The sequence below is a fragment of the Mustelus asterias genome, chromosome 25, assembly GCF_964213995.1.
Source record: "Mustelus asterias chromosome 25, sMusAst1.hap1.1, whole genome shotgun sequence".
Taxonomy (NCBI): domain Eukaryota; kingdom Metazoa; phylum Chordata; class Chondrichthyes; order Carcharhiniformes; family Triakidae; genus Mustelus; species Mustelus asterias.
This window is the reverse complement of record NC_135825.1, coordinates 3,196,109-3,222,393: the sequence shown is the minus strand read 5'-3', so window position 1 is coordinate 3,222,393 and position 26,285 is coordinate 3,196,109. Positions and strand designations below refer to the sequence as shown.

At 47.5% G+C, this 26,285-nt stretch overlaps 2 protein-coding genes across 7 annotated transcripts in view; one reads left to right on the top strand and one right to left on the bottom strand.

The window, feature by feature from the left end:
- The window catches only part of LOC144511754 (membrane-associated guanylate kinase, WW and PDZ domain-containing protein 3-like), a 123,566-nt gene extending 120,106 nt beyond the window's left edge, over positions 1 to 3,460 (top strand). For 4 of the 6 annotated variants that reach the window (XM_078241996.1, XM_078241997.1, XM_078241994.1 and 1 more), the window contains one exon: positions 427 to 3,460. Coding sequence is in view for 4 of the 6 variants with exons in the window: in XM_078241997.1 (XP_078098123.1) it covers positions 427 to 509 (83 nt within the window). In the remaining 2 variants the exon portion in view is untranslated. The remainder of the gene's footprint in view (positions 1 to 426) is intronic. The other 2 variants (XM_078241993.1, XM_078241991.1) reach the window with 1 other exon arrangement.
- Positions 3,461 to 3,822: 362 nt separating this feature from the next.
- Positions 3,823 to 22,774, bottom strand: LOC144511753 (protein PHTF1-like). The gene is made up of 18 exons (XM_078241990.1): positions 22,702 to 22,774; positions 21,699 to 21,774; positions 20,285 to 20,341; positions 19,681 to 19,750; positions 18,183 to 18,341; positions 17,923 to 18,079; positions 17,408 to 17,480; positions 16,426 to 16,584; positions 15,865 to 15,954; positions 13,632 to 13,847; positions 12,800 to 12,928; positions 11,601 to 11,873; positions 11,283 to 11,414; positions 7,134 to 7,220; positions 5,629 to 5,784; positions 5,089 to 5,184; positions 4,409 to 4,534; positions 3,823 to 4,324 (listed from the first exon to the last, which is right to left on the bottom strand). Exons 2-18 carry the CDS (start codon positions 21,741 to 21,743, stop codon positions 4,307 to 4,309), a joined length of 2,043 nt encoding a protein of 680 aa, XP_078098116.1. The 5' UTR covers positions 21,744 to 21,774; positions 22,702 to 22,774; the 3' UTR covers positions 3,823 to 4,306.
- Positions 22,775 to 26,285: the final 3,511 nt, after the last annotated feature.

Genomic DNA, 26,285 nt, shown 5'->3' with positions numbered 1-26,285 from the left:
GATCAGTCTCTCCGCAATGCCCGACAGGGCCGCTTTGGAGGACAGTTTAATAGACTCATATATTGTGGAACGCTGCCTCAGGCAACAAGGTTTCCTTTCGCTGAAAGATGCCCGTGAGGCAGGAGGGCTTTGCTGACAATCTGGCAGCTTTTTGTGGCAACTTTCCTGCCCACAAGTCCTATATCTAGAAACATAATTAATCAGATTAATTTCCGTTACCTTGCAGTGGTAGAATTTGAAAACTGGTGGAATTCTCAGGGCCTCTCACTATTTCACCCATGTTGACTGCAGTCTCTGTCCTCTTTCTTTCTCTGCATTATGCGTGGGCTGGGATGGGCTTGATGTGCATGCAGAGGTTGGGAGGGTTTGGAATTATGCATCGTGCAAATGGGAAATGTGTTTATGGTTTTAACTCTTTGTGGTCAGTGTATTTATTGACTGCTTTGCTTCGCTTTTTCCAGACAATGTGGATACCCAGAACACTCCATATTCTAGCCTCCAGGAACTAAACACAGCTGCAGAAAATCAGCCATCACCATCCCTTTCACATCCCACTCCCACCCCCCACCTCACTGACCCTGAAGAGACTTTCGACAATGAGAAGTCATGGAGAGAACGGGAGTCACCTGCCAGTGCCCAGCAGGGGCTGGAGTCACCTGGCGGTGCTCAGCACTGGGCCAGTGCTGGAACTGCGAGCTTGGCGGGCTGTCGGAATGCCGAGGAAGGTGAGACTGGAATTGTGACGGGCGGGACGGCCAGACAAGGCGGAGAGAGCGTGCGCAGCCCAAGGAGAGAGCAACCGGCTGGAAGTGACAAGACGCCGGGTGCTGGCTGTGAAAGCCGGGCACTGAGTCCACGCCGAGGTGGTAGAAAGCAAGCGGCTGATCTCCGGGAACGATCAGCCAGCCCCAGGAAGGCCGAGAAGAAAAGGAGCGAGAAGCTGGAGGAATCGAGAAGCCCAAGGAGGGGTGAATTCAAGAAACGATTGGACAGCAACAAGGGCAGCTCCCGGAGTGTCGATGCAAAGGGAAAGCCGACCGAGGACCTGGACAGGTCACTCAGTCCAAGGAAAGTGAGCCGGAAGGATAGGGAAGGAAGTAGAGGAGGAGTTGGAGGGTGTGGCTCAGGGAGAGGTGGCTGAGAGCAGAGACCTTGGGTCAAAGCCAGTTAAAGAGACTCATTCTAAAGGAGCAGCTGAGCAAATCGGGAGCCCAAGGCACAGACATTGCAATAGGAGAAATGCTGAATCCTCCTGTGGTCCAGCTAGCAATGCGGCGCATTTGGCTGGTACTTCGCCCCAGGGCAGTGAGGCACTGGGAAAGACCAGTCACACGTCCCAAAAAAAGAGACACATGTCACCCGTGGCGGTGCAGGAAACATTCACCCCTTCTGAGATGGGCCAAGGAACAGGCAGGACCATGCAAGACAGCTCCCACTCTTCAGCACTCGAACAACTCCATACTGTCAGCAAGAATGTCGATCGATCAAAAAGCCAGGAACAAAGCAAAGCAGAACACAATGGGGAGAGACACGGAGAAGGAGACACCTCAACACAACACCACAACCCAGGAGCCAGAGCTGTATCTGCTCCCAGAAAAACACAGATAACCCCCGGACCCTGGAAGAAACCAGATGCTCAGAGATCCGTGTAACCGAAAGCAAACTCAAGTTATAAATCTTAAATTATTTTTATAGACTTTTGGTTTCTGTTAAGTGTCAGTTGCATCTTATTTAAAGTTGTGTATTTCAGTTGAGGTTTTCTGCATTAAAAGGTTTTGGTCTAAGTGAAGGATTGCCCCGTTTACTCTGCTGTTGGACACGCTTGTCTGCCTCTTGAAGGAAACTCGGGGCTATGCGACTCTTGCTTTTACAAATAGACATTGTTGATAGTATCTGTGTGAGAGATTTTCACTTTGTACAAGAGCAATCTGTTCCTCACATTCCAGCATGCGTCCCATCCCATCCCAGCAGTGGTTTCAGTCCAGAGTCCCTTCGGTCACCAGCCAGAACATCGGAACCAAAAGTAGAGTAGGTGATTTGATGCGAGAGCTACAGAATTTACCATCATCAAGTCTCTGCCTTTGACATCAACCATCTCGAGTAGGGTTTGAGACCATTGAGCAGTGAGTCGGGCAGCACGGTCGGTGCAGGCTTGGAGGGCCGAAGGGCCGGTTCCTGTGCTGTAATATTCTGTGTTGCACCGTATTTCTGTGCAGAGCTGAAATCAACACAGTTTAATGAACTAAACACCTCGTATGCTGACCAGGGCAGCTATTTTTTTTTTTATTTTGACCCGTTAACTGTTATTGTTCATAAACCCCTTTTGTATTCAAACATCTGCCTCATCTTGGGACCACGCTGCGGATGTTTTCTGATATTGTTCACCAGAATCCTCTTGCTGCTGGTTGGCGTAGTAGGAGGGTTTAGAATTCCTCTCTTCCCTGCAAGTTTTGTATTGTCACTCGGCTCCTCTTCGAGTTGATTTAGAAATTGCTATTGATGGGGTTTTGTGTCACCGCTTACCAGGCTGACCAATCAGTGTAGAATATTGATTTTGGTTTTTTTTTGTGATTCCAATGCAGTTTGTAAACATGGTCAGTATTTGTGACAGATTGTTTTTATTTTTTTTAAATTTGACACCTCCTGTGCCAATATGTGTTGGAGACTCAGCCAGTCCCTGCTTCATTTCTGTTCAGTTCACCTCAGTTAAGCTCCAGGATAGAGCTGTGGGAAACACTTTGCATCGCAGAGATTGAACTGGCAATGTTCTGGAAAGGAACAGGAATGGGCGAATTGTGTTGTTGCCTGTCGATCATTTTTCTCCCCCTCTCCCTGGAGACTTGATGTGAAGCAAGGTGCATTCTCCAACTTAAATCATGTTGTTGAATTTTTTTATATCTTCACTGTGTCACCTGGTCTGACCTCCTGATTGATGCATTTCCTATAACTGTTCCTGTAACCCATTGCCCTCTATACTGTAAACCGTTTCTGCTCAGAGCCTGTAGGAGACCCTGGACTGTGAGTGTGGTGCAGGCAGTGTCTTGTGACCACTATACTGCTGTATTTTCATTTCCTGTTATGCCAAAAGTTGAACAGTGGAGTCCATATAAAAGATGGTTTGAAATTGAGTGGTTCAGACACAGGTCAGCTCCAGTTTTCACCCCACACTGTTGTCTGATTTTGTTACTTCCTTATTGGTACAGTAGACTAACATTCCACCCCATCCGTAGCATCCACAGCATCTTGTAGACTGTACAGTACTCATGGCATTGGTGCAGCCTGAGTAAAGCTGAACAAGCCATGCGTGTGTTGGTTGTAAATTTTTATACTGTACAGTCTCTATAAATACTCATTAGGGCGAGATCTGTAAACCCTCATATTTTTTTATGTATGACATGAGAACTGCAAATCCTTTGTCATGGTGTTGCACTGTAAAATAAACCTTAACTTTCAATCTCAATATCAGTGTTACCAAACTTTGTCAAATCACAGATCAATCTCTCTGTTGTCTGAGTTGCTTCTTAGGCAGCATAACACAACATAGTGCCTTTAACATCAACAACCTATCTATAAACGAGAGACTTCACTGTGCCTTCTGTTACTCCTACAGTTGGGTGCTTAAGTTAAATATTGGTTTGAAGTGTTAATATGTGTGGTACTAGCATGATATTCAGCCTGAATTGTGGGAGTGCTGTTTTTGGATTAGTGGCAGGAGTCTCCCTGGTGCTCAATGTTCATCCCTAAGAGGGGTGGTTGGTGAAAGATGCTACGTAAATGCAAGTCCTTCATGAGGATTTGGGTTTTGAAAAAAAAACAAGCTGGTTGTTGCTATAGATATTTTAACTTTACTTGGAAAGAAATATACACAGTCATATACACAGCAATAAATTTAAGATTACACAATGGCCAACTCCCAATAAAAATAACATTATAGCAGCAACTTGGATATAATATTTACACTCGGTCAGCCTCAAGTTCCAGCTTGGGGATGAGGCAGTTCGCTCAGGCTTCTACCTGCAGGAGATACAAGTTGGTGAAAGAATTCGCTGAAAATGCTCAGCATCTGTGGACAGAAACTCAGTAAATGGCTCAGGTCAGTGATTCTGCTGAGGAACAATAGAGATGTAAATAGATTTTGCACAAGTGACAGGATTGGGGAGAGAAGGAAGAACGTCGGGGAAAGGTCCTGTCCCGCATCCCATTACAGAACTGTCTCTCTCCACAGATGCTGTCTGACTTAAGTTTCTACAGCGATTCCCAGCCAGTTCTTCAAAATGTCTCCTCTTCCTGCACTCGACTCCACCAGTCACTTAATCTTCCATAGCTGGGCAGAGGGAAAGTAGATAATTAATTTTGCTTTGTAGGAACAGAGACTCTGATTAGTTGAATTAATGGCTGAGTAACTCACCCTGAGGTTGAAGCCCAGCAGGTCACTAATCACGCCAGATACTGCAGACAGAATGACGACCCGTGTAATATTGTATAGCAGTGGGTTCATCGTCAGTCCGTACACTCGGAAAGGAGAGTCCAGCTCCTGTTGGGGGAAAAGGTCAGCAATAACTCTGAAAACACTGTTCCCATTTCCAGTTACTCATCACTTGCAGACAACTCCTGCAAGAGGGTAGGGCTGTTTTCTCTCCCTTCCCCAAACTCTTTCTTGGCGAGGAATAGAATCCTTAAACACCAGTAAGTACAGTGTCACGAGTGCCGCAGTCATCTCACCCAAAAGCACCTTGAATAACGCAGCACTCTCCATCCCTCTGCCAGTGAGGTGCTGTCATGTGTGAGAGACAGGGAGAGGACATGGAAAGAGTAATGGAGACGTACGAGGCAAGTTTTTTTTTTACACAGAGGGTGGTGGGTGCTTGGAACTTGCTGCCAGGGGAGGTAGTGGAAGCAGATACAATAGTGAGTTTTAAAGGGCATCTGGACAAAAACCATGAATAGGATTGGAATAGAGGGATATGGTCCCCGGAAGGGTAGGGAGTTTTAGTTCAGTCGGTGCAGGCTTGGAGGGCTGTAGGGCCTGTTCCTGTGCTGTAATTTTCTTTGTTCTTTAAGTAGAAAAACAGTGGGAGAGTTTCTCACCTTCAGTAACTTTGTGGCAAGTTTTAGCACATTATTAACAATGGACAGCTGTTCCTTCTTGTTGGGTTTTGTCTCCATCTTAAGGTACAAGTTGATCTATTGGCAAAAAAAAAATCACTAAGGTTTCAGTATGAACTGCCAAACCAACCCATCTGAGGCAGAATAGATTTTGTTCTTTGTTTCCTGCAAATTTGTACTAATAATAAGTTTAAAGTTTATTAGTGTCACAAGTAGGCTTACATTAACACTGCAATGAAGGTACACTCCAACACCTGTTTGGGTACACTGCGGAAGAATTTAGCATAGCCAATGCACCTAACCAGCATGTTTTTTGGATTGTGGGAGGAAACCAGAGCACAACCACGCAGACACGGGGAGGACAGTGTCACCCAAGTTGGGAATTGAAGTTGAGGCAGCAGTGCTAACCATTGCTGCCTGATTGGTGGATAAGCTACACATGTTGAAGGCTGGTGTAAATTGGACTATCATTTATTAAGATCCCAGCTACCCAATTAACTGTTCTACTGACTAAAGATTTACCTGTTCAGTGAGCAAGATGGAGACATTATTGTATTTCCTGCTGACCTCTGATCCCAGTGTAACCAACCGCAGTAAGAAAACAGCCAGAGCAGCTCCCCAGATCAACAGTTCCCAGTTATACAGAGAATCCAGGAAGCTCATGTGGCCATGAAGAAACTGGGGATTGAGAAAAATAATTTGTTCACACATTATGGAAAGGAGTCTCTGAGATATAGCTACTATATAACCCCCACCCCATCAAGTCTGAGGTCACGTACCAACCGACTCAAGAACAGCTTCTTCCCTGCTGCCATCAGACTTTTGAATGGACCTACCTTGCATTAAGTTGACCTTTCTCTACACCCTAGCTATGACTGTAACACTACATTCCTTTCCTATGAATGGTATGTTTTGTCTATAGCGTGCAAGAAACAATACTTTTCACTGTATCCCAATAAATGGACAACAATAAATCAAAATCTTCACTCGTAACATTACCGAACCCAGTCCCCTGGAGTAATCATTACCTCCAGCACTTCCTAGCACCTTTCATGACTTCAGGATGTCCCAAAGGATTTTATAGTCAATTAAGTACTTTTTGAAGTGTAGTAACTGTTGTAGGAAACACAACAGCCAATTTGTACACAGCAAGTTCCCACAAGCAGTAATGTGAAAACGACCAGACCATTGTTTGAGGAATAAATATTGGGCAGGACATGGTGGATAAGTCCCTGATCTATTAGGAATAATGGCCATGGGATCTTACACACCCACGAGGGGCAGGTGGGATTTCATGTTAACGTTTCATCTGAAAGACTGCACATTGCGACGGGGCGTCAGTACCACACTGGAGTGTCAGCCTGGATTGTGGTCCTAAATATCTGGAGTGAAACTTGAACTCTATAAATGCAAGTTCTTTCTTTCAATACATACAGCTCTAATTTTCATTAAGGTGATGTTCGCGTGTTCCTGGTAACTTGGCTGGCAGCTGCCTGCGTGAAGGAAGTGGGAGTAACACTTGGGTTAGGGATTAAGGACATTTTAAAAAATTCATTCATGGGACATGGGCGTCACTGGCTGGCCAGCATTTATTGCCCATCTTTGGTAGCTGGAGGGCAGCTGAGAGGCAGCCACATTGCTGTGGCTCTGGAGTCACATGTTGACCAGACCAGGTAAGGATGGCAGATGTTCTTTATTAGTGAACCAGAAAGGTTTTTCCAACAATCGACAATAGTTTCATCATTAGATCATCATCAGTAAATTCTTAATTCCAGATACTTTTTATTGAATTCAAAATTCCACCATCTGCCGTGGTGGGATTCGAACCCGGGTCCCCAGAACATTAGCTGAGTTTCTGGATAGTCTAGTGATAACACCACTCGGCCATTGCATCTCCTAATGACAAGTGACATCAGAGGTTGCAATGCAGAGCTGACACTGAACAAGAATCATAAATTCCCCGAGAGACAGGAGATAACCGCGCATCACCAACTTTCCTCAATAACCAAACGGGATCGGAGTCTTACCTGAGCACAGCAGACGAAAGCGATGGACAGAGTGAGTAAGAATGCCGATGAAACAATGACATCAACCGAGCGCTGCGGGCCCCGCCTCTGTGATAGTGGGAAAGAGATAAAAAGTGTAAAAACAGCAAAGCAGAGTCCCGTGGATGGAGAGATGGTATCAGAGAGGCAGAGTGAGCAAAAACAGAATGGCAGAGAGGGAGAGAGATCAATCAATTAATTAGCAGGAATTCCATTTCCATTTGAAAGGCAATGGTTAAGGTTTATGCAATCACCACCCAGATATTCCTCAGGATTAGACTCTCACACTAAAGACATGTTTCTGAGGTATTTTTAAACCCAGAAATGTTGGAATCTGGATGGAGGGGGAAGCTGATGTTTCAGCTGAAGTAGATTAATCTTGTTCTCAGTCTGCTGGGTCGCTTGGCAAGTCTAGGAACAAGAATAAACATCAGATAATTCCTCAAAGGTTTGCTGAATATCCACACTTTGCTGGAGGATGTCTTCAGATTTTCCTCTGAGCAGATCTGCTCCATCAGAGACAAAGCAGCTGCTTGATTAATACCCCCGACACACACAGGCAGCCAGCCATGTCTACCATCTACAAGATGCACTGCAGCAACTCACCAAGTCTCCTTCCAAACCCACAACCTTATCTAGAAGGACAGAGGCAACCAAACAATGTTTCCTCAAATTCTCTTTATATCGGGTGGCTTTCAAACTCCTCTGACCGTTATCTCTTGTTCAGGAGCAGCTTACACTAAGTGGACTGAGTTGTGAGCAGCCTGTTCACTTCAATCAGTGATATGTTTTATTGCTCTGCAGCTTTGCTCCTGTGTACCACTGCTCTCCTCCCACTTGTCCTCATTCTCCCTCTCTGGTGAGGTTCCATTCCATCTCTCTCACCTCCTTTCTCCCACACCTGACCTGTTAGTTTGCCTTCCCCAACACAAGAGTTTGCATTGTCAGTTAGATAGATGTGATGTGTGGAGGTTGGGGTGAGGGGGGCGCGCTGCTTACATTATAAAGAACTGTAAAAATACATTCACCTTGCCAAACACTGAAAGGAAGCTCACATAATCTGCTCTCTCATCTATTATCCATTAATTCAGGCAGCTTCAATTAAGCTGCCATTCCACGCTGGTGTATGTGACTCAGTCAATGCTAAAGGCATTGGTGCTTTGGCAGCGTTCCACATACATTATACACTTGCCCATCGGAAATGATTGATTATTGAGATTAAATCCACCGATCAGCTTCACCACACTGTCTGCATTTCTCGTCCTGAGAGTTTGTGAACTTTAGCTGCCACTGGTCACTCAATGGGGAGCAGTCCCAAGCTTCTCTCTAATCCAGAGCTGGCAACTCCTAGGGCCCCCTTCATATCCACCTGCCGCAGGCTCTCCCCTCACCAGGCCTCCCAGTTATCAGAGAACTTCCTCCCAGTCTCTTCTGGGGTGACATGGTGGCACAGTGATTAGCACTGCTGCCTCACAGCACCAGGGACCTGGGTTCGATTCCCAGTTTGGGTCACTGTCTGTGTGGAGTTTGCACGTTCTCCCCGTGTCTGCGTGGGTTTCCTCTGGGTGCTCCGGTTTCCTCCCACAGTCTGAAAGACGTGCTGGTTAGGTGCATTGGCCGTGTTAAATTCTCCCTCAGTGTACCTGCAGACGTTGGAGTGTGGCGACTAGGGGATTTTCACAGTAACTTCATTACAGTGTTAACCCACTTGTGACACTAATAAATAAACTTGTCCCCACGCACAACCTTTCACCAATGAACCGGCTGCATCTTCTGAAGCTCAGTCTCTCCCAGATCCTCAGCTCCAACCCTTCTTGCTACATACACTGCTAACTAACTGCACTATGGCTGTGCCTACACCACATGGACCGTAGCAATTCAAAGAGAAGGCTCACCACCATTACTACCTTCTTGAGGAATAACTAGCAGTGATGGGTAATAAATGCTGGACTTGTCAGTGTTGTCTGTGATCCAAGACATTTAAAAGAAAACTTAATCGCAGACTCCTGTGCTAATAGGCGCACTCATCACACCAAGAGAATGATAGTAATAAGTGTAGCACAGACACAGTGCACCAATGGCCTCCTCCTCACAGAATGAAATAGCACAGGAGGCCATTCAGCCCATCGTGCCTATGCTATCTCTGGTTAGAAGAATGAGAGGCGACCTTATTGAGACATAGGATTCTCGCAAGGCTTGACAAGTTAGATGCTGAGAGATTGTTTTCCCCTGTGGGAGAATGTAGGATCAGACAGCAGAATCTCAGAGTCAGGGGGTCACCCATTTAAAACAGAGATGTGGAGGAATTTCTTCTCTCAGAGGGGAGTGAATCTGTGGAATTCTTTACCGCAGAGGGCTGTAGAGGCTGGGTTGTTTAGTATTGTCAAGGCTGAGAGAGACAGATTTTTAATCAGTAAGGGAATCGAAGGTTATGGGGATAAAGCAGAAAAGTGGAGTTGAAGATTATATCAGATCAGTCATAGAAACATAGAAACATAGAAACCCTACAGTGCAGAAGGAGGCCATTCGGCCCATCGAGTCTGCACCGACCACAATCCCACCCAGGCCCTACCCCCACATATTTTACCCACTAATCTCTCTAACCTACGCATCCCAGGACTCTAAGGGGCAATTTTTAACCTGGCCAATCAACCTAACCCGCACATCTTTGGACTGTGGGAGGAAACCGGAGCACCCGGAGGAAACCCACGCAGACACGAGGAGAATGTGCAAACTCCACACAGACAGTGACCCGAGCCGGGAATCGAACCCGGGACCCTGGAGCTGTGAAGCAGCAGTGCTAACCACTGTGCTACCGTGCCGCCATGTCATGATCTCATTAAATGGCGGAGCAGACTCGATGGGCCGAATGGCCTCCTTCTACACCTACATCTTATGGTAGAGCCGTTCAATTAACTCTGCCTTAGCCCTTAGAATCATAGAATCACCTCCGTGCAGAAGGAGGCCATTTGGCCCACCGACTCTCTGATAGAACATCTTACCCAGGCCCACTTTATTCCCTTAACGCCACACATTCATCCCACTAATCCTCCTAACCTACACATTCTGGGACACAAAGAGTCAATTTACCATGACCAATCCACCTAACCTGCACATCTTTGGAGTGTGGGAGAAAACCGGAGCACCCGGAGGAAACCCACGCAGACATGGGGAGAACGTGCAAACTCCACACAGACAGTGACCCAAGGCCAGAATTGAACCAGGGTTCCCTGGTGCTGTGAGGCAGCAGTGCTAACCACTGTGCCACCCATGTAACATATGTCTTGTAGCATATCACTGCAGATTTATTCCCTTCAAATATTTATCTTGAGTTTTATTGAATCTGTTTCCACAAACCCTTTCAGGCAGTGCCTTCCAGATTACAGAAATTCACTGCATAAAAAATAGTTCCTCATGTCATGTTATCGTTATGTTATAGAACCTTAGTTAGGCCGCACTTGGAATACCGTGTTCAATTCTGGTCGCCACACTACCAGAAGGATGTGGAGCCTTTGGAGAGAATACAGAAAAGATTTACCAGGATGTTGTCTGGTATGGAGGGTATTAGCTATGAAGAGAGGTTGGAGAAACTTGGTTTGTTCTCACTGGAACAACGGGGGTTGAGGGGCGACCTGATAGAAGTCTACAAGATTATGAGGGGCATGGAAGTGGATAGTCAGGAGCTTTTCCCCAGGGTGGGAGAATCAATTACCATGGGGCACAGGTTTAAGGTGCGGGGGGCAAGGTTTAAAGGAGATGTACGAGACAGATTTTTTACACAGAGGGTGGTGGGTGCCTGGAACTCGCTGCAGGGGGAGGTAGTGGAAGCAGATACGATAGTGGTTTTTAAGGGGCGTTTTGACAAATACATGAATAGGATGGGAATAGAGGGATATGGTCCCCGGAAGGGTAGGGGTTTTTAGTTAAGTCAGGCAGCATGGTCGGTGCAGGCTTGGAGGGCCGAAGGGCCTGTTTCTGTGCTGTAATTTTCTTTGTTCTTTGTCAAATCTGGTTCTTTTGCCAATCAGCATAAATCTGTGACCTCTGGCTGCCGATTCCCCCTCCTGAAAACAGCTTTTCCTTCTTTAATTGACCTTGTGTGCTGTATCATTCACTGAATCCCATACTAACCTTCAAGTAGGAACGCAGTGACAGCCACATCTTGATGTTCTGCACCTTCTTCAGCCTAAAATGAGGGATCTCGGACTTGCGAGCCTTCCTAGCCGATGTCAGGTGACTGAAGAGCTTGGCAAACAGGAATCGCTGTGTGGACATCAGTGAACAGATTGAGACTTTACTCTTCCTTCAGAGACGCAAACCATCAGACCCCAACAGAAGAGAATCTAACCATTTCCCTTTGAGGTTGAAAGGCACTACCACTGCAGGATTTTCCACCACTGCAGGACTTTCCACCACTGACACGCTCAGCGAGACATGGCTGTTGCTCACCTGTTTGTATGTTTTCTCTGCCACACACAGAATGAAGAAAACCATCCACATCAGACAGAACCGCTCCAAAACATTAATCAGCACCAAGGTGATGAGCAACCCATCAGGCTTTGCACCGCAGGCTACAGTCAGTAGCTCAGTGACGGAGTAGGTGGCCAGCTGCTCCAGGTCCTTCTGTTGGAAGAGGCGAAACGCGAAGGGTAGCAGAGTGAGGACTGTAGTCACCAAGTATCCCAGGATCCGGTAACCATTCTCCTGCTCAAAGGTGCTGGCCTGTTGCGCAAACAAGAGAAAAGTGAATGAGGGGGAGGATCCCACAGAGGCTGGGAAACTCGGAACAGAAACGATAAAGGGGGAAAAAAGTACATTAAATCACCTCCCCTGGGTCACCATCCTTTAAGATGGGGTGGTACAGTGGTTAGCACTGCTGCCTCACAGCGCCAGGGACCCAGGTTCAATTCCGACCTTGGGTGACTGTGTGGAGTTTACATGTTCTCTCCCCGTATCTGCATGGGTTTCCTCCGGGTGCTCCGGTTTCCTCCCACAGTCCAAAGATGTGTGGGTTAAGTGGATTGACCATGCTAAATTAACCCTTAGTGTCAGGGGGATTATCAAGGTAAATATGTGGATTATCAGGGTGAATACATTGGTTATGGAGATAGGACCTGTGTGGGATTCTGCAACTGGGTGCAGACTCGATGGGCCAAATGGCCTCCTCTTGCACTGTAGAGATTCTGATTCTATGAAGATCACAACTCACCTAACCCCTCCACCCAGCTCCTCTCTACCCTGCCCCAGCTCCTCTCTACCCTGTCCCAGCTCCCTCCACCCTGCCCCAGCTCCTCCCTCCCCTGCCCCAGCTCCCTCCACCCTGCCCCAGCTCCTCTCTACCCTGCCCCAGCTCCTCCCTACCCTGCCCCAGCTCCTCTCTACCCTGTCCCCAGCTCCTCCCTCCCCTGCCCCAGCTCCCTCCACCCTGCCCCAGCTCCTCTCTACCCTGCCCCAGCTCCCTCCTCTGCCCCAGCTCCCTCCCCTGCCCCAGCTCCCTCCCCTGCCCCAGCTCCCTCCCCTGCCCCAGCTCCTCTCTACCCTGCCCCAGCTCCTCCCCTCACTCTCCATGAGCCTCTGCTGCATTTTGGTCCCTAAATTCCTTTCGAACTCTTCTCACTGTCGATTTTGTCTCGTGTCTGCAGACTCACCCGTTTCATAATCATTCCACTAATCTCCAGAACTGACATGTCGAATTTTTTACAGTCATTTCCTTCCCAGATGATAGCGCTGACTCGCTGGGAGCTCGGGCTGGTGCTGTACAGCCAGTGCAAGTTGTTCTGAAATTAAAATAAATTAAATTTAGTTCCAAACACAAGCTATTGAAATTAAGCAGGATTATTGTTAAGACACAGCTAGAGTACTGTGTGCAGTTCTGGACGCCACACTAAAGGAAGGATGTGATTGCACTGGAGAGGGTGCAGGGGAGATTCACCTGCCTGGGCTGGAGTGTTTCAGTTATGAGGAGAGGCTGGTTAGGCTGGGGTTGTTCTCCCTGGAACAGAGAAGGCCGAGGGGGAACCTGATCGAAGTGTACAAAATAATGAGGGACATAGATAGGAATGAACTTTTCTCCTAAATTTACAGCTCAATAACCAGGAGGCACAGATATAAGGAAATGGGCAGGAGATTTAGAGGCAATTTGAGGAAAAACTTATTCATCCAGAAGATGGTGGGAATCTGGAACTCACAGTCTGAAAGGGTGGTAGAAATGGGAACCCTCAACATTTAAGAAGCATTTAGATGAACACTTGAAATGGTAAAGCATACAAAGCTACAGACCAAGTGCTGCAAAATGGGATTAGAGTAGATAGGTGCTTGATGGCCGGCGCAGACACTGGGCTGAAGGGCTGAAGGGCCTCTTTCTGTGCTGTAATCTATTGCTCTGTTACCTGGTCTTTGGATGCTTGGATACTCTAAAGGTGCAATATAAATAAAAGTTGTTGGAAAAGCCACCAGACGATCATCAATCAGTAAACGCACCTGCTGGTATGGCTCTTCCATCGATGTTTTCTTGGGCAGAGTTACTCTCTGTACACCCTCACACTCACTCTCACTGGTGTAGGAGGAATGACACCGCGGCCCGTTCAGCAGGTCATCCCACAGCATGTCCTCAGTCTCTGAGCCGTGCTGGCTGCTGTCCGAATCCTGCCGAGAGGAGCTCAAAGAGCTCAAGTTCACGTAGGCCTTTGAACCACCCTGAAATAAATGGAAGAAAAGAATATATCTACAAAACACAAGGCTGTCTGCGTCGGTGAAGGTGACCTCCACTGTTCACACACACACTGCACAAGAACCAAAACTAGAACTAGTGACTGCCTGGATTCCCTTTGATACTAATCAGATTGTTAAAAAGACTTATATTTATTAGCACTGCTGCCTCACAGCACCAGGGACCCAGGTTCAATTCTGGCCATGGGCCAGCGCTGGAGTGTGGCCAATCCACCTAACCAGCACATCTTCGGACTGTGGGAGGAAACTGGAGCATCCGGAGGAAACCCACACAGACACAGGGAGAACGAGCAAACTCCAGTCACCACACTCCGGCGCCTGTTCGGGTCAATGCACCTAACCAGCACGTCTGTGAGGCAGCAGTGCTAACCACTTTGCTGCCTATAACCATTTCTGTAAACCTGATGTCCAAACATCTGGCTGTGCAAGCGCAAGGTCGGCAGATCTTTAAATGGTCCACCGAATTTTCTGTCCTGCCCGCTACGATTTCCGCTGCGGGTAGGACCGGAAAATTCCGCCCCAATCTGGCTCGGTCTGGTATTTAATAAGACAAAGATAAATTGCATTTAGGTAGTGCCTACTACAACCTCAGGACATTTCAGTGTTTTACAGCCAATGACGTACTTCTGAAGTGTTGTTACTCTGTTAGGAAAGGAAACACAGCAGCCAATTTGCAAATTACAAACTCCATAAACAGCAAGGCGATAATGATCAGATCTTTGCGATGTTGATTGCGGAATGAATAGTGTTCAGAACACCAGTGATAATTCCCCTGCTTATAGAAACATAGAAAACTACAGCACAAAACAGGCCCTTCGGCCCCACAAGTTGTGCCGAACATATCCCTACCTTTTAGCCCTACCTATAACCCTCCATCCTATTAAGTCCCATGTACTCATCCAGGAGTCTCTTAAAAGACCCTATTGAGTTTGCCTCCACCACCACTGACGGCAGCCGATTCCACTCGCCCACCACCCTCTGTGTGAAAAACTTCCCCCTAACATTTCCCCTGTACCTACCCCGCAGCACCTTAAACCTGTGTCCTCTCGTAGCAGCAATTTCCACCTTGGGAAAAAGCCTCCGAGAGTTCACCCGATCTATGCCTCTCAACATCTTATACACCTCTATTAGGTCTCCTCTCATCCTACGTCTCTCCAAGGAGAAAAGACCGAGCTCCCTATCCGTGAAAATATGTTGGAAAAATCCAACTGAGAGGGTAGACGGGCACTGGTGTTCTGAACACTATTCATTCCACAATCAACATCGCAAAGAACTGATCATTATCGCCTTGCTGTTTATGGAGTTTGTAATTTGCAAATTGGCTGCTGTGTTTCCTTTCCTAACAGAGTAACAACACTTCAGAAGCTGTAAAACACTGAAATGTCCTGAGGTTGTAGTAGGCACTACCTAAATGCAATTTATCTTTGTCTTATTAAATACCAGACCGAGCCAGATTCTGTCCACTCTCTGGGTAAAGAGGTTTCTCCTGAATTCGCCACTCCCATTTAGTGATTATCTAATATTGGCTCCGAGTTCTGGTCACCCTCACCAGCGGAACCATTTTCACTACAGCTTCCCTATTGAATCCGGACTGAATCTGAACAACCCCCCCCACCCCCTGACAACCCCGCTCAGCCTAATCAGTCTTTTCTCTGATAGTAAAAGCTCTCGTTTCTGGGATCATCCCTATAAATCGTAGGCAGCGCTCTGTCCAGGCACTCTCTCGGCTGCAAGTTCATTGTGCAGATATCTCTGTACAGGTAGCTGGTTTCACACACTGACCCCAGAGTAGCTTCATCTCTTCCTCCCCACTTTCAATGACCAGGTTGGGGGGGTAGGTTGGAGGGCAGAGGGGCGAGGGGTGGGGGAGGGGGGGGCGGCGGCGAGGAGGTGAACATCCACACTCGATGGGGATTCAATGTCAGGTTCCCGAGCCTCCAGCCTGTGTAGAGCTTTTTGATAATCCCAGCATGGTTCTTTGTACCTGAGTTGGGGCTGTCGATTCGATCTCCGAGTCCAGTAAACTGTCAGAGTCTCGTTTTGGAATCTCCCATCTTGACATTATTTCTGCGCCCTGTAGTTCCATGGGAAAGAGATTGTGGTAAGCAAGGCAGAACTCTGTTGGATTTTCAGTGTGTGGACTGCACAGTGTTCAGTCATAAATCTAACATACAAACAGTGACAGACAGGTAAAGACCCTCTGGGTAAACCTGCCCCAACAATTGTGACACATTATGCACCGCAATATATTCCCTCTCTGGCTCCCCCAGAAACATCACCTCCTGGGTGAGGCAGAAAACGAAATAAAAATTCAAGTCAACTTGAGAAAATAACCAGGGAAATTTCTCTCTGGCTCCATCAGGCGATGGAAACTACGCCAGGAGATCACTAACCCCACAATCCCTGCAGTACTTTGCGTAAGCAGCCAGTTCTCTTCTGAGAGAATCAAGCATCACTCCACAGTTTGCAATTCAAGAGGGCCGATTCCAGCAGAAAGGTGACGACAGAAATGAAATCACGAAGTGGTGAGAATAATCCGAGTTACCTCTGCTGCTGCTGCCCGAGGTTTGCCCTGTGACCTCCTTCTGAGCCGTAACATGCAATCGTTCAAAGTCACCTCACCGTTTTGCTGATGCAACAACCGTCGCGACTGATTCTCCGTGTCCTCGCTGGAATTCTCATCCGAGCCCCGGTTTGCAGCAGCCTGGGAACACAGCACAGATTCTCAGAAGCAGTTGCAGCCCATCACAAGCTTCAGACACAGGCAAACAACCCAGGACATGACACAAACTTCTCCCAACAATTGTTACGCTGTTTATGAAACGTGTAAAACATTACAGTGAGTGAGGTGGCAGTGAATTTAACACGGCCAAAGCGCCTAACCCACATGTCTTTTAAATTGTGGGAGGAAACCCATGCAGACACGGGGAGAACGTGCAGACTCAGCACAGACAGTGACCCAAGCCAGGAACTGAACGCTGGTCCCTGGCACTGTGAGGCAGCAGCATTAACCCCTGTGCCACCATTGCCGGAAGAGTGCTCCACTGGTACTAGTATAATAAAAATGCAAATTAAAAGGTGATCAGTGAGGCAAAAATTTCCATATGGTATTTCTGCACATATAAAATGTGGTAAAATGTTTATACTGAATAAAAACGTTACTGCAACAGAAGTACTCACAGTGCTAATAAATCCACACATTGGTAACCAATCTACTAGTTAATTCAACTACCAGTAACCAATCTACCTGATCATTCACGCACCAGTAGCCAATCTTCTAGTTAATTCTGCGCAATTATCCAATTTGATTAATCGATGCAACGTTAACCAAACCAGATCAACCAATCTACAGGTCAGACTACATGGGGATAGGAAGCAAAGGGAGGATCAATGGGGTTCAGGTACACAACAGTCATGATCTAAGTGAATGGCAGAACCGGCTCAAAGGGCTGAATGGCCTTCTGTTGTTCCCAATGTTCTTTGTGATTTGCGCAACAAATCTTTACAGAGATGAAGAGAAGACTTACTCTCCCAGAGATGGGTCCAGGGCCTATGGTGCACCGTCCAACCTTCCTCGACAGGTTTCTTGTCTGTGTTGCTCTAAACAAGAAAAATACACCATTCAACACGCAGCACCTCGCCCAGGAACGTGCAGCACCTCCCCCAGGACTCTTGGTGCTGTGGAACATTCTCATGGAGAATTTGGCCATGAGGCCAATTCTGACGTCAAACAGTTAAGTCTGAAGGAGTTTGGCTACTTCTGTCTTCAGAGGAGAGTTGTGGGCAAGACTGGTTCCTACTCAAAGTCCCATCCACCTCTGTGCTGGCTGATCTACCTCTCTCTCGACCTTTTAATGCCTCAAATTTAAATTTCACATCCCTCCTTGCACTAAGTGCTGACAGGTTTTAATAATGGAAAGAAAATTGGCATGAAGTTTGTGCTGATTTCACATTGTTTACATTCAGTTTGAGAATCACAGAGGGATTCATGTACGTTAGATTAGTGTCACTGGGTCTTAATTATTACCATCACATGGCTCACCTCCTGCATCTGCCTCCATTTGAGGGTGAAGCAGTGTGTCGCTGGGTTGAGACTATCTGGCAGTGAACTGTCCCCAGGAGTAGCATCAGAACCATGGGGCTGATGAGTTCACTGATGTACAAGACTGGCACCAACAAATACAGGCCCACTGCCACCACTGAAAGCACAACAACAGGATCAGTATCACTTTACAACTGTAACAGTTACAATAAGGCTGCAATTGAAGTTACAACAAACAGCTGAATGTTTTTGCAAAGTACCTTCCAAGAGGTAGAGAAGCAGCAGCCATGTGAAGGTCCCCAGCGAGGTTACCTGAATCCACCATTGGTAGAAAAACGGAAAGAATAACACTCTAACTATCCCTTTCCGGGTTAAGGAAGTCCACGGACTTTCAGGTTTTGCTTTAACAAAAGTTGATCCTGGATAATGAAGACAATTGGTTAAAATGACGTAGAGGAAATGGATGAGGTGCAAAACATCTTTACAAGAATGGTAGCAAAACTAAGGGGTTAATTTTATACTTTCATGGCTAACTCTATCCCTAGTTCTCTTGAACTGAGCGACTTGTGAATCGACCATATTGTTGTGGGTCTGGAGAACCTTACTGAACCAGATGGTGTTTTTACTACAATTATAGTTTCATGATCACCATTATAATCCAGACTTATTTTATTAATTGAATTTAAATTCCAGCAACTGCTGTGGGATTTGAATCCATGTTCCCACAAGAGTTGCCGGGACATCTGGATTGCTAGTTCAGTGATATTATCGCTGTGCTACATCTCAAGTTAGAACTACAGGAAAGACTAAACAGGCTGGGGCTTTTTCTTTCTAGAAAATGGAAGGCTGAGAGGTGACCTGAAGTTTGTGTTTATGGTTGGAGTCCAGAACTAAGGGGCTCATTAATGTAAGATTGTCACTCCCAAATGCAGTGCGGAATTCAGGAGAAACCTCTTTACCCAGAGAGTGGTGAGAATTTGGAACTCGCTCCCACAGGGAGTGTTTGAGGTGGAAGCTGGATAAACACATGAGGGAGAAAGGAATAGGATATAGCGACAGGCTGAGTTGAAGCAGGGTGGGAAGGTGCATAAACACCAGTATGGATCAATTTAGACCAAATTGGCTGTTTCTGTAAATTCTCTGCGTTTATTCAATCTGCTGAGGTTGTGAACAAAATGCAACTGTTTTATTCCACCAGAGGATGTCTCTTGCCTCCTTGCATTAGGTCCTGCCTTCAAACCTGGCTGAGCCCTCGTTGACAAGGCCAATGTAAGGGCAGGTTAGCCAATGGACGTTCCTTGGGTGTTCAGAACAGAAGAGCCCCTCCAATGTTTCCAGCTCCCGTGTGCTCCAAGCTGAGAGAATGTCAAGCACAGAAACAGGAATCTGGCCCACCTGATCTACATCAGTGTTTATGGAGCAAATTATCTGTCAATGCTTCAAACAATCAATTACTTCTGAAGTGCAAGAATTGAGAGGTTGGCTACTTTGTCCAACAGGAGAGTATTACAGCATGACATGTTTACGTTGGCAGTTTGCATTATAAATACTGACGTATGGGGTAGATGGAGTCAAGACACAGATCAGCCATAATCTAATTGAATGATCATGGGCTGAATGGTCTTAATATTCCTTAGCATTATGCTATATAGAAATACTCTGCATGAAGCGATCGTGTTGCTGTTTGCTGCCCTACTGAGCTAGGTTAAAAAGATAAAGGTGATTAATAAACGGTGAAAACTTCCTCGCTGCTCTCACCTCTTACAAGGTCAACATCTATCAGATCAGACTTTATTCGGCCAGTCTTCTTTGGTTTGCTTCGCAGTCCCTGAAGTTAAATATTTACAGGATTTAGATTAGCTTGGTTATTTTGAGAAAAGGGTGTGTAAACATTCTCTGTTGTATGTGTCATACAAGTGGCTCTCATTAACCTGTCTGTTCACACTGACCTGTCTGTACTCGATAAACACAGATTAATTGATGTCCTTTGCACACACACACACGCACCAACCATTGCAAGTAGTAAATTGTTAAGTAAATTACAATTATTGGAAAGGATTTTGATTATTTTTTAAAATCTCAGGGCTTTATTTGAAAATAGACTCCAGAATTAAGAACTATCATGGGTCTCTTTTACTCTTCTAGCTTGGCAAAAACAAATCCACGTGATCCTCAAGTGAAAGATCGCAGGATTTGTAGCAACCACCACTGTGATGAATGCGTTAATAGCCCAACACCTGAACCACTGTGCACACCATGCAACCTGACCCAGACGCCACTGAAATACAGTGAGGCTCACAGAGACTCTCCAACAGGGGAACAGTAAGAGGCGGGGAGCTATTATTCCATTTGCACAACCCACCTTAATCTCAGTTTGCTCAATGGACTTTTCCCAGATCTGTTGATCATACGCTCCAATCTGAAACAGAACAATTCCAATCAGATAAGTCACTCGATGAAAGAATGATGGAAACATCTCCTAGTTCTGTTTGTTGCAACAACATTATGTTAGGATTGTGAATCTATTGCCATAACTAACATAATTAACCTCCGAGAAAGAGTATGAGCGAGTCAGGGTGCGTGTGAGAGTGATATGGGGCATGAGCGTGTATGTACATGAGTGAGGTAAGTGTCAGCGTCTGTACGTGTGTGAGTATGTGTGCGCGCGAGAGAGAGTGCAAGAAGTTGAAAATGGAAAAAGAAAACTTTATAACCACATTGACTGCTGTAGAATCACAGAGTGAATTCCTGCTCAATTTGTTCCTGATCAACTTGATGAACACCATATGTGGTTGTTTCGCAGCCTCTGTTATTTCATCAAACTAGTCACTTAAAACAAATAAGAACTGTGAAATAGAGAACATTGAAAATGTCTTAAACTAATATATAGACCGAATTAGAATCATACAGTGCAGAAGGAGGCCATTCGGCCCATTGAGTCTGCACCGACCACAATCCCACCCAGTCCCTATCTCCATAACCCCATGCATTCACCCTAGCTAGTCCCCCTGACACTAAGGGGCAATTTAACACGGCCAATCAACCTAACCCGCACGTCTTTGGACTGTGGGAGGAAACCGGAGCACCCGGAGGAAACCCATGCAGACATGGGGAGAACGTGTAAACTCCACACAGACAGTGACCCAAGCCGGGAATCGAACCCGGGACCGTGGCGCTGTGAGGCAGCAATTACAGAAGAGTTACAGAAATTAATACTAAAAGGAAAGTCTTTTCTCCAGAAAAGGCGAAGGCTGAGGGGGTGACCTAATAGAACTTACCTTTTCATCATTTTAAAGGAAATGCTTCTATTTTTGGGGGAGATCGGAAACTAAGGTCCTGACTAATAAAACCACTGGGGAATTCATGAGAAACTTACTTACCATAGAGTGTTGAGAATGTGAACTCACTCCCACAAGAAATAGCTGATTTGAATAGCATAGATACAGAGATGGGGTAGGTTTGGGATGTGGATCATATGGAACATAAATACCCGCCTAAATCAGTTGGGCCAAATGAGCGGTTCCTGGGTTTCCTCCGGGTGCTCCGTTTCCTCGCACAGTCCAAAGATGTGCAGGTTAGGTGGATTAGCCATGCTAAATACATAAGGTTACAGGGATAGGGCAGAGTGCAGGGCCTGGGTGGAATGCTCTTTTGGATGGTTAGTACAGACTTGATGGTCTGAATGGCCTCTTTCTGCACTGTAGGGATTCCAAGTACGATATTGTTGTATGAATTCTCAGTTACAGCTCCTTGTGCCCCAGGTACTGGGTACATACCTTTCTTTGGTACCATGTTATGGTGTCAGTTGTTTTCGAGGCCATTTGGTTCTCAGTCACCAGCGGCTCATCTTATCTGGAAAATAAAATTGAAATTAAGCAGTAGGTGAACCGAAGACTGTTGCAAGGAGGCTGTTTTTAAGTCAATGTCAACAAACCCACCCCCATTGCATAGAAAGTGGCGTGATCAATGGCAGCAACATTAGAACTACAGGCTTCGAACAAGGAACTTGGTAAATCATTGGAAATCGCCCCTCATAACCTACACCCCCACCCCCATTATACAATCACATTATACACCCACACACCCTTTATACAACATGCTTACACCATATAACTAACATTTCCTCATTACCTCCAAGCTCTGACACTAATCCCACAACCTTCACCTCTCATTTCCTGAATATATGAAAAGCCCACAGTTCTCCCTCCCCGACCGATCGCCCTCTAACCCCCAGGACTCCCCCGACCGATCGCCCTCTAACCCCCAGGACTCCCCCGACCAATCACCCTCTAACCCCCAGGACTCCTCCGACCGATCGCCCTCAAACCCCCCCCCAGGACTCCCCCGACCAATCACCCTCTAACCCTCCAGGACTCCCCCGACCCTTCAGAGACCCCCAACCTTCCCGAAACTCCCTCAACCTCCACAAGTCCTCCCTCCAACCCACAGAACCTCCCTCCTCTGCGATCCCCACCCATGTCCCGAGAACCCCCCCAACCCCTCAGAAACCCCCCACAATTCGCCCCCAAACTCTCAGTCCCCAACTAACCGGGGACCCCCTCCTCTATCCATGGGACCCTCTGCATCCCCCCGCCCCCGGGGCCCTTCCAGCCCCCAGGAAACAGCCCCAGAGCCAAACCTAGCAGCCCCTCCCCCGAGACCCCCCAACACTCCCCGAGACCCTCACCTCCCCTTGAGGCCCCCCAAACCCGCGACCCCCAGCCCGGGCCCGCCTCTCCCCCCAGGGCTCGGAGCCCCTCTCCCCCGCCCCGCCTTCACCTGCAGCCGCGGCCCGGGCCCTGGAGCTGGGCCTCGGCCTCAAACTGAAGCCTCGGCGACGGAAGCGGCGGCAGCTCATGAATATTCATCAGCTTATCAATATTCATCTACTCATCAATATTCATCAGCTGGTGAATATTTAATAGTGGTCACGCCCCCTCCCAGTGACTGGGGAAAGAGGTCACTGAGGCACAGCAAGATCCCAGTTAACCATTTCTTCCCCAGCCTCAACTCAGGTTCACCTCGTGGATTCAGATCCCCCAAAACCCCAACTCCCCCCGAAAACACCCCAAAATACTGCCAACCCCCCGAAACCCCAACCCCCCCGAAAACACCCCAAATACTGCCAATCCCTCCCGAAACCCCAACCCCCCCCAAAAACACCCCAAAATACTGCCAACCCCCCCAAAACCCCAACCCCCCCAAAACCCCAACCCCCTGAAAACACCACAAATACTGCCAACCCCCCCGAAACCCCAACCCCCCCGAAATCACCACAAATACTGCCAACCCCCCCGAAACCCCAACCCCCCCGAAATCCCCACAAATACTGCCAACCCCCCCGAAACCCCAACCCCCCCGAAATCACCACAAATACTGCCAACCCCCCCGAAACCCCAACCCCCCCGAAATCACCACAAATACTGCCAACCCCCCCGAAACCCCAATCCCCTGAAACCCCAACACTCCCGAAATCACCCCAAATACTGCCAACCCCCCCGAACCCCCAAACCCCCCGAAATCACCCCAAATACTGCCAATCCCTCCCGAAACCCCAACCCCCCCAAAACCCCAACCCCCCCGAAAACACCCCAAAATACTGCCAACCCCCCCGAAACCCCAACCCCCCCAACCCCCTGAAAACACCACAAATACTGCCAACCCCCCCCGAAACCCCAACCCCCCCGAAATCACCACAAATACTGCCAACCCCCCCGAAACCCCAATCCCCTGAAACCCCAACACCCCCGAAATCACCCCAAATACTGCCAAACCCTCGAAACCCCAACCCCCTCTGAAAATACCCCAAATACTGCCAACCCCTCCAAAACTGCAACCCCCCCGAAAACACCCCAAATACTGCCAACCCCCCTGAAACCCCAACCGCCCCTGAAAACACCCCAAATACTGCCAACCCCCCTGAAACCCCAAACACCCCAAATACTGCCAACCCCCCCGAAACTCCAACCCCCTTGAAAACACCCCAAATACGGCCAACCCCCCTGAAACCCCAATCGCCCCTGAAAACACCCCAAATACTGCCAACCCCCCCGAAACTCCAACCCTCCTCTGAAAACACCCCAAAATACTGCCAACTCCCCGAAACTCCAACCCCCGCCGAAAATACCCCAAATATTATGATGAAAGTAAGGAGGTGTGGGATAGAGGGAAAGTTGGCAGATTGGATAGGTAACTGGCTGTCTGATCGAATGTGGAGATGCCGGCGTTGGACTGGGGTAAACACAGTAAGAAGTTTAACAACACCAGGTTAAAGTCCAACAGGTTTATTTGGTAGCAAAAGCTGTCTGATCGAAGACAGAGGGTGGTGGTGGATGGAAAATTTTCGGACTGGAGGCAGGTTGCTAGCGGAGTGCCACAGGGATCAGTGCTTGGTCCTCTGCTCTTTGTGATTTTTATTAATGACTTAGAGGAGGGGGCTGAAGGGTGGATCAGTAAATTTGCTGATGACACCAAGATTGGTGGAGTAGTGGATGAGGTGGAGGGCTGTTGGAGGCTGCAAAGGGACATAGATAGGATGCAAAGCTGGGCTGAAAAATGGCAAATGGAGTTTAACCCTGATAAATGTGAGGTGATTCATTTTGGTAGGACTAATTTAAATGTGGATTACAGGGTCAAAGGTAGGGTTTTGAAGACTGTGGAGGAACAGAGAGATCTTGGGGTCCATATCCACAGATCTCTAAAGGTTGCCACTCAAGTGGATAGAGCTGTGAAGAAGGCCTATAGTGCGTTAGCTTTTATTAACAGGGGGTTGGAGTTTAAGAGCCGTGGGGTTATGCTGCAACTGTACAGGACCACAATTGGAATAGTGTGTGCAGTTCTGGTCACCTCACTATAAGAAGGATGTGGAAGCGCTGGAAAGAGTGCAGAGGAGATTTACCAGGATGCTGCCTGGTTTGGAGGGTAGGTCTTATGAGGAAAGGTTGAGGGAGCTCGGGCTGTTCTCCCTGGAGCAGAGGAGGCTGAGGGGAGACTTAATAGAGGTTTATAAAATGATGAAGGGGATAGATAGAGTGAATGTTCAAAGACTATTTCCTCGGGTGGATGGAGCTATTACAAGGGGGCATAACTATAGGGTTCATGGTAGGAGATATAGGAAGGATATCAGAGGTAGGTTCTTTACGCAGAGAGTAGTTGGGGTGTGGAATGGACTGCCTGCAGTGATAGTGGAGTCAGACATTTTAGGAACATTTAAGCGGTTCTTGGATAGGCACATGGAGCACACCAGGATGATAGGGAGTGGGATAGCTTGATCTTGATTTCAGATAAAGCTCGGCAGAACATCGTGGGCTGAAGGGCCTGTTCTGTGCTGTACTTTTCTATGTTCTATATTGCCAACCCCCCAAAACCCCAAATCCCAAACCCCCCCCCAAAATACCCCAAATACTGCCAACCCATCCCACCCGGAAAACAACCTAAATAGTACCAAACCCCTGAAATCCCCAAAACCCCAAACATCCAAACCCCGAACATCCCAAAACCCCCTGAAAAAACCCCAAATACTGCCAACCCCTCCAAAACCCCAACCCTTCGCAACCCCAAAAACTCAAACCCCAAACATCCTGAAACCCCAAATCCCCCCAAAACATTCCAACTACTGCCAAACCCTCCAAACATCCAAACCCCCAAACTACAAAAACCCAAAACCCCCTCAAAACCCGAAACCGCCCCAACACTCCCCCTCCCCCCAATACGCCGGCACAATGGCTAGCACTGCTGTCTCACACTGCCAGGAACCCAGGTTCAATTCCAGCCCTAGGTGACTGTGTGGAGTCTGCACGTTCTCCCCGTGTCTGTGTGGGTTTCCTCCGGGTGCTCCAGTTTCCTCAGTCCGAAAGACGTGCTGGTTAGGCGTTTTGGCTATGCTAAATGTGCGGGGCTATGGGGATAGGGCAGAGGGGTCTGGGTAAGATGCCCTTCAGAGAGTCAAGAGCAGACTCGATGGGCCAAACAGTCTCTTTCTGCACTGTAGGAATTCCCGAAACCTCAAACCCACCCGATGCGTGACTCCAATCTCTCAATGTAGATGTTGCTCAGAGGTGGATCAGCAAGTCAGTTGTAGAAATGACAATTAAGTGACGGACAATGAATGCCAGTTTTGTCAACATCATCTGCACCCAAGAATAGTGACCAGTGCCCACACAGAATCACTACCACCCATAACTGCTTTCCACCCAAGATAATGGAATGAACATGTTCCTTATTCAATCCCAGTAAAAACTGGCCAGTAATCACACAGGAATGAAGCCTGCTCTTATGGGGAATGATATTCAAGCCGACTGCCCACGTCCACCAAGTTTATTGACTCCTTTCAAAAAATTCAGACTGGTTGTTCAACCTGAAGC